The 7,951-nt window shown below is 42.0% G+C and overlaps 1 protein-coding gene across 2 annotated transcripts in view; it reads left to right on the forward strand.

The window, feature by feature from the left end:
• Positions 1 to 7,951, forward strand: part of LOC109854446 (titin-like) — a 42,357-nt gene that overhangs the window by 25,641 nt on the left and 8,765 nt on the right. Inside the window, exons 3-6 of one of the 2 annotated variants that reach the window (XM_020427534.1) lie at positions 3,204 to 3,254; positions 3,546 to 4,019; positions 4,093 to 4,371; positions 4,507 to 7,951. The exon at positions 4,507 to 7,951 is cut by the window's right edge and continues 1 nt beyond it. In XM_020427534.1, coding sequence (XP_020283123.1) covers positions 3,204 to 3,254; positions 3,546 to 4,019; positions 4,093 to 4,371; positions 4,507 to 7,951 — 4,249 coding nt within the window. The remainder of the gene's footprint in view (positions 1 to 3,203; positions 3,255 to 3,545; positions 4,020 to 4,092; positions 4,372 to 4,506) is intronic. The other variant, XM_020427535.1, reaches the window with a different exon arrangement.

Genomic DNA, 7,951 nt, shown 5'->3' on the forward strand with positions numbered 1-7,951 from the left:
TTTTCTATAGAGGCTTTTTATATTCTAATCAGTATATATTCTTATCAATATTATCAATATTTAGAGGATTTCCCTCTTAAGATAAGAAACTCTTCTTGGCGCCTATTTTAGTATAAAATATACTTAAAGTAAGTGGGATATCTTGAAAACAAGAATACAATTTTTTCGGTATCGAGTTTCTTATCGGAAACGAGCGTTTCTTTCCGTCCGGGGAATTATTCTCATTACCGGACCTATAACGGCACGCGGACTCGCCTCATAATACAGAAAGTGGCAATGAACTCGATCCCGTGATTGGGAGAATATAAATTTATGATTGTCCTCGAAAGGTGTCCCCACGCTAGAAACACAGCCGCGCGTATTACGCCAGAACCGGTCGGCCGGGTTTTCACGGGTGTTACTTGCCTTCTCGCGATATCCGTGACATTGACATTAACGTTGAGCGCTGATACCAACAAATCGGCGTAATTTTTCAGTTCGCGTCGTTCAAAATCCGACAATTTGTTCCGACAAAATTCGATTTACGTAATTTTCGTCGATGTCTTACGCGAGATGAGACCACCTGTCGCGATGGAAAAAAATTCCGTCATCGATAAACGTCACGGGTCTTTTTATTATCTTGCGCAACAAAAGACGAAAATATTTCTTCATTTTTATCATCAGCCTTACAAAATGATGAAGGAAATCGTGAGTCAAACATCCTCTTGAAGAATGCGTAATGCAGAATTTCGTGCACGTAGGGGCTGGCTGCGGCACCAGGTGTGCATCGAAGCGTGCGCGGTTGATGGTAATGAACTTTCGTGAGGCAAGGCCGCCGGGATGATTTCATAACGCGAGCGCAATAGCTTCGTGTTCCCGTGCTCTCTGCAGTGTAACAGCATCGTTCGCGCGCGTACACGCCTTCAGACGCGGAGAAAGGGACGGGTCGGGTCGAGACACCTTGCGAGAGGAATCGAGAGGGTCGCCTTCGAAGCGGGAGCGAGACAATCGTACGAAGGAACGACACACAGAGAGGAAACGGGAGGACTCGACGGTACGTTGACTTACATAATGACTCCCCGCGACTCCATGAGATATACATGTGTGCACACGCGCGATTCTCTGTCGTCAATTACAAGCGACGCAACTAGAGAACATAAATCTCGCGTCCGGAAATTATTATATTCAAGAGAAGATGCGCGTTTATTGTTAATACCACTTACATTCTTTTTCTATATAGCCGAGGTTGATTTAAGGTGCGCGTTTTAGGCACACTTCAAGAGCGAGATCTGCTTTCAGAGATATTGCCGAAGTCGATCCATTTACGCGCGGCTTTGTGTGTCTGTGTTCTCAACATATTTTATTTGAAATTACACTTTTATCCAAAGCACACACATTATCTCGCTAGATTTGGTGGATATATAACTCTCGCTGCTTCTCTTCCTTGAATATGAAAGTTCTCTACCTCTCGCGATTTTGATCTCAAGTAAATAAAAAAAAAAAAACAAATGCCCAAAGCTGCAAATTGGTGGTAATATCGAGGGTATTCGAGACGGTGCATCATCGCAAAGTAATTCTCCGTTACCACAGTCGAAATGCGTCACAATTTTTTATCGTACGCACTCAATGCTCGTCCCGTTAGATCACCGACGGTAATTTATCGATCACCGTTGGACCGCGAAGACGTAAAGGAAATGCTTGCTCGCGCAGCAAAAAGCAGTCATTCAGTTTTTGGTGCGTGTAAGACTCGATGGACCGTTCGAAAGATGCGACAAGATTTCTTGGCTCCAGAATATCGATCGGAATCGATGTTATCCTTGAATTTTATATTTGTTTGCTCTTGAACTTATTATTTTGATATAATATCGAACAACTTCTGCTGATTTGTAGTAGCCCGTTCATCTTGTGCGTTTAATTATCGCGCGTGTGCATGTCGCTGCTCGTCCGTTGAATAATCATATTGTGCAAGAACGTTGTCGCGTAGTTAGCGCTTGCACAATGAAGACCACGTACGGAGATTACAATCGCGTACACGAAGCCTCGACACCTTGACCGTGGTCTCCCCCGGAGAGTGTGATGCGGCGTAATAATTTAGTCCGACCATTGTACGAGACAAGAATCGTAGCGGTAGGCCAAAGTGCACGTGTACGTGATGGGTTGTTCGTATAACGTGGAAGCACGCAGGACGGACCCACGACTCCGATTGTGGGACTGACGAGACACGAGACTTCCATTCACGCGGAGCCCAGTCGTCGTGATTCCCAGTATAATTCGATTCATCGAAATGCACCTGTGCACATTGCAGAATGCTAATTCTCGAATATCCTGAGACTCGTTTCCATGTAGAAGATTCATTGATGGTCAGTGAGTTTCTTGCAAAAATATATGCGCGCAAGAAGGCGTTTTCTCATCACATGAGCGCGTAAGAAGATTTAATAGATTTAAGTAAAATAATAGATGGTTTTTATTATACGCCTAATAATTTAATTATTCTCTAAGAAGATGCCGAAATATTTTATTGATGTTTTGTTTCGTTTCTATACATGTATATGTATATTGCAATAAACGTCGCTCGGAATCATACTTGTGCAATAATAAGAAAAAGAGCTTTCAAGATGAGAAAGCGAGGATAAGAGGGAGCATCTATACAAGAGAGAGGACTTATTGTGTGATTTGTAGAATATCTCGGGAGTGCGGCCTGTCACGTTTCAGGAACAATCGAACTCCGAGTCCTGTGCGCGACATTCCAATTTCAAAAGATATTGCGAAAACGCGTCGCATAAGGAAAGAATAAAAGGAAAGAGGGAGATACGCGTTGTTGTATGAGAATAATCCGCGCGCGAATCGCGCGCGAGAGGAAGAACCGAGGAGAACCCAAGAGAATTCAGTATTCCGTGTGCAGTCACTATACAACTCGTTCGACTGGGGGCGAGGGTGTTAACGAGAATTCGCCCACGTGTGTTCGCGCCATATGACGCTCGTACCGTTGTTAAAGCCCCGGTAGACCCTCGAGAGACGGCAAATGCATCCCGCTGGTAATTACTATGATAAACTGCACGCGGGAGACGTCGCATTGACGTCGTCCCCAGCAAATTTCGCCGAGCTTATTCCCGATATAATCCTGTTTCATGCTTTTCATTAACTTTAATTCTACATACGCGCTCGTACGATTGTGTCACGCTCGATCGCATAGCACACTAACAACCGTGTTTCTTTGATTGCAGCGCCGGTATACGATCAAGATACCACACAGATCGCAGAATACGATGGTGGAGGTATGTATATCACGCCAGCTTTTATTGGATCTAATCAATCGACACGCGCACCGTGACATTAATTGCGTGTCTTAGTTTAAAGAGCCACACGCATTGTTCTCTGATTAAAAAATTAAAATATTAGAAATGGCCAATGTGTGTAATCCATATTAAACACAAGGTTAAAAGTTTGCGCGCGCGTAACGTGAACAATTCTCTTTAAAAAGTTTATTATATCAGTGTTACGAAAATGATGATTTTAATTACGACCATTTTTGTTACATTTATTAATATCAGATTATTTTATTGTAGCTCCTGTTGGATGTTACTTCAACTTTCAGCGATATCAAGAAGGCGATCGAATCGTTACGAGCGAACCATGTTTAAATTGCACGTGCCACAATCGAATGCTGATGTGCTATCTAAAGGTGTGTCCCTTCACAAAAGCGATCGGTCAGGACTGTACAGTAGAGAAGCGTCCGGATCAATGTTGCCCTGTGGTCACATGTCCGGAAGTACGGGTTCAACTGTTGACGTCGACGACGAGCGCACCAGCAATCTCGGATTCCATGGAGGTCGGTTTCCATGATAATTACGGATGCTATATCAACCAGAGATTTTACGCAGACGGCGCCATGCTGCCCGTGGACTATACATCTCCTTGCGAGCTCTGTTACTGCATCAGGAACAGAACCACTTGCGTCATGCAAGAATGTACTTTACAAGTGGCGGGATGTAAACCGGTCTACCAACCGGGTGTATGTTGTCCAATCAAATACAATTGCGGTAAGTTTTATCGTTTCTGGAACATCTCGCTGTTCACTTTGTGAGCATCCACAATTATCAATTCTTTTTACAGAATACGATGACGAACTTAGCACCACGGTTGGTCCCACTCCAGGACTCATCGCTACCACAACACTACCTCCCGGCGTGTCGCCGCAATGTTACCACCAAGATAAAGTCTATGAAGACGGTGAGCTAATTCCGACTCATGCTTGCGAACATTGCTATTGCTTCCGTGGAGAGATTGCATGCGCTGTACAACAGTGTGGAAAGCCAATGCAAGCGCACGGAAAGAATTGCACGGCCTTGCCGCCACCGGAAGGAGAATGCTGCCCGACAACATATCAGTGTGGTAAGTAATTTCATGTAATGACTGCGTGTGAGATGATTACAGTGTATTATATATAAATGAATGATCTAATGAAATTTATTAGCTAATGAATAATATACATTAAAGAATTTTTATGTTTGTATGTGATTATCACAGAAGAAGACGACCAAAGAATCACTATTCCATCAGAAGAAAGTGAGGAACAACTTCCGGAACAAGTACACGATGTACAACTGACCGAGTCTCCGATGATAATCGATCAGCAAGGAACGGAACATCCTCAGAAAGAAACATTCCCAGGTGCCGATAATGATATACCGCATGCTCCTGAGGAAGAAGAAGGTATTCAAGGAACTATCGAATACGTTACTCAGGAACAAACTCCGTCTACCGAGAAATCTCAAGAACAACCGGAAGAACAACCCGCAACACAACCGGCAGAAGAGACCGTTGCACCTGAAGCAGAAACTACTGCTTCTGCTGAGAAAATATCTACTCCTTCTCATGAATATGTTACCGAAACGTCTCCCGCTGAAGTGACACCAAAAGAACAAGTAGAAGAAGAAACAGAAACATCAGGCGCACAAAAACCTGAAGATTTAACTACTGAAGCACCTGCTGTCGAACTACCGGAAGTGTCGTCTACTTCAGAAGGTTTGCCACCGAAAGAGGAAACAGTTACTACAGAATATGTATCTGAGGAACATGTAACCACAGAAAAAGGTATTGAAAAAGAAGGCACTCCTGTTATCACAGAAGAAGAACAATCAACAAAACTTCCAGTTAGCGAAGAAGAGCAACCTGAAAGTGCGGTAAAACCAGAACCGGAGGAGACTGTTAAACCACACGAAGAACTTTCAACGCAGGTCCCAGAAGAAATAACTGAGGCAGAAAAACCAACAGAAGAAGGAGAAATCAGTGTGACAAGAGCATCGGAAAAACCAGAAATTTCGACTGAAATTGTTGAGAAAGCAACATCGCCGATCACAGAAATAAAAGAATCTGATACTACTCCTAGTATTCCTGAATCTGTTACCGAACAAACAAAGAAAGATGAGGGCAAAGGAGAAACTCCATCAGGTGAAACTTTAGCTACTCAGACGGAATTACCAATAGAGGAAGAAACTGCGACTATGGGTCATGAAGTATCTAGTACTGAAGAAGCCGTTGAGAAAGAAGTATCACATACAACAAAAGCCGTTACGGAAGAGACCTCATCGACTGAAGTAAGTCCGTTTGAAGAACAGAAACCAACTGTTAGTGAAGAAGAACAATCACATACAACAAAAGCCGTTACAGAAGAGACCTCATCGACTGAAGTAAGTCCGTTTGAAGAACAGAAACCAACTGTTAGTGAAGAGGAACAAAGACCAGAAGAATCAACATCTGAGCATGCAGTAACTAAAGAACATGCTACTATTGGCGCTAAAAAAGAAGATGGTCTGCTTGAGATTCCAGTAATAAGTGAAAAACCTATCACAGAACAACAACCAGAAGAAGAATCAACTTCAGAAATTCCAGCTCAAGGTCCAACCGGTATACCTATTCCCGAAAGAAGTCCAGAACACAAGGCAGAAGATAAGAGTGTATATCATGTGACTGAAGATTACCAAGGCGCTACACGTCCAGAAATTATTCCTGATAATTTGATGACTGAATCTCCACAGAAAGAATCTGCAACGAAGCTTTTAGAAGAGCACGAAACAACACTGGCTCCGTCACAAGAGACTGTAAAACCAATTAAGAAAGAAGGAACAGAATTACCAGCAGAAGAAACCACACAACCGTTAGAAGAAATTACAGAAATGCAGCCTAAACCTGAAATTACTAAAGTCACAACAGAAGAAACAAAAACTGAAAGCACACCTGTTACACAAGCCGAAACACAAGCTACAGAACCTTCTGCGACTACAACTGTTTATGAAAAATCAACAGAAAAAGCTCCAGAAGAAACTGAGAAACCTACATTACCAGAAGAAACTGAGAAACCTACATTACCAGAAGAAGCACTAGAAACCAAAGTACCAGAAACAGAAATTCCTTCAACAGAAACTCCAAGCGAAAAAATGCCTACAAAAGGACTTGGTATTGAAGAATCTGGCGAGAGTTCTTCTGAAGAAGTCAGTGAACAAGATGTAAAAGAGGTGCAACCAAAAAAAGAACCAGAAAAAGAAGAAGAAGAAGGAACAGAATTGTCAGTCACAACTGAATCAGAAGCAGTTCCTGAAACGCCCGCACTTGTAGAACACGAACATACAACAATTTCTACAGATCTTGGAGATAAACAAGCAACAGAAGGCGAACAAGTTACACCTATAGTTCCTTCTGTTGAGCAGACAACGCATGTATCACAAACCGAAGAAGAGAAAACTGAAATTACTCCAGTTGAAAAAGAAATTCCAGCTACTAGCAAAATACCAGTTGAAGAACATGCTACAGAACAATCTACCGCATTACCAGGCGTAAGTAAGGAAGAAGAAAAAGAATTGCAAACTGAAGAACCTGTTTTAAAAGGAGAACAAACTACAATAAAAACAATAGAAGAAGCCAAAGAAAAATCTACAACGCAAGTATCTCCTATTGAAAAAGAAACAACTAGACAACCTGAGCAATATACAGAAAAAGTTTCGGAAGAAGCTACTGTTACAGAAACTTATGGCGTACAAGAAACCGAAGCACCTAAATTCGAAGAAACTTCTGAGAAATCAGGAGAAACCACATCGCCGAAAGATACTGAACAACAAACTGAAACAACAATAACAGAAAAAGAACCGTCTGCAGAAACGGAAGTTACCAGTATTGAACAAACAGAATCGCCTGTAGAACCATCTATCGGAGCAGGTGTTGAAAAAGAAGGCGAAGAAAAAGTATCTGTGTCTACATCCACGGAAAAGATACAAACGCAAGAAACTCCTGTAAGTGAAACTGAATTCACAGAGAAACCAGCTGTCGAAGAGAAGACTGAGAAGATGCAGACTGAATCTCCCGTTACTGAAGAATATTTACCGAGTCAACCTTCGATTCTTTCAGATCGCAAAGAAGATCAACAACCAGTAGAACCAATACCAAGTAAAGAAAGTGTATCAAGTGAAGAGCAAATAACTCAAAAGCCTATTAAAGAAGAGGAAGAAACTACAACACACGAAGAACCACAAAAATCGACAGTTTCTTCTGAAATAGAAACAACTCATGTTCCATTCTCAGAAGAAGTTACCGAATCCGTTATACCAGAAGAAAAACCGGTTGAGGTTACTAGTACAACAGAATCTAAGACAGTTGAAAATGTTACGCAACCGGAAATGCAGACAATACCATCTATAAAAGAGGAACAAACTCAGAAACCAATAATTGAACAAGAACCCGAAATACATGATGTAAGAAAAGAACCTCAAACAACAATTTCTGTAACTCCAGAGGAACTTCAAACAACAATTTCTGTAACTCCAGAGAAACCTCAAACAACAATTTCTGTAACGCCAGAGGAACCTCAAACAACAATTTCTGTAACTCCAGAGGAACCTCAAACAACAATTTCGGTAACTCCAGAGAAACCTCAAACAACAATTTCTGTAACTCCAGAGGAACCTCAAACAACAATTTC

The sequence above is a fragment of the Pseudomyrmex gracilis genome, unplaced genomic scaffold (genome assembly GCF_002006095.1).
Source record: "Pseudomyrmex gracilis isolate BER0280 unplaced genomic scaffold, ASM200609v1 scaffold_65, whole genome shotgun sequence".
NCBI lineage: Eukaryota > Metazoa > Arthropoda > Insecta > Hymenoptera > Formicidae > Pseudomyrmex > Pseudomyrmex gracilis.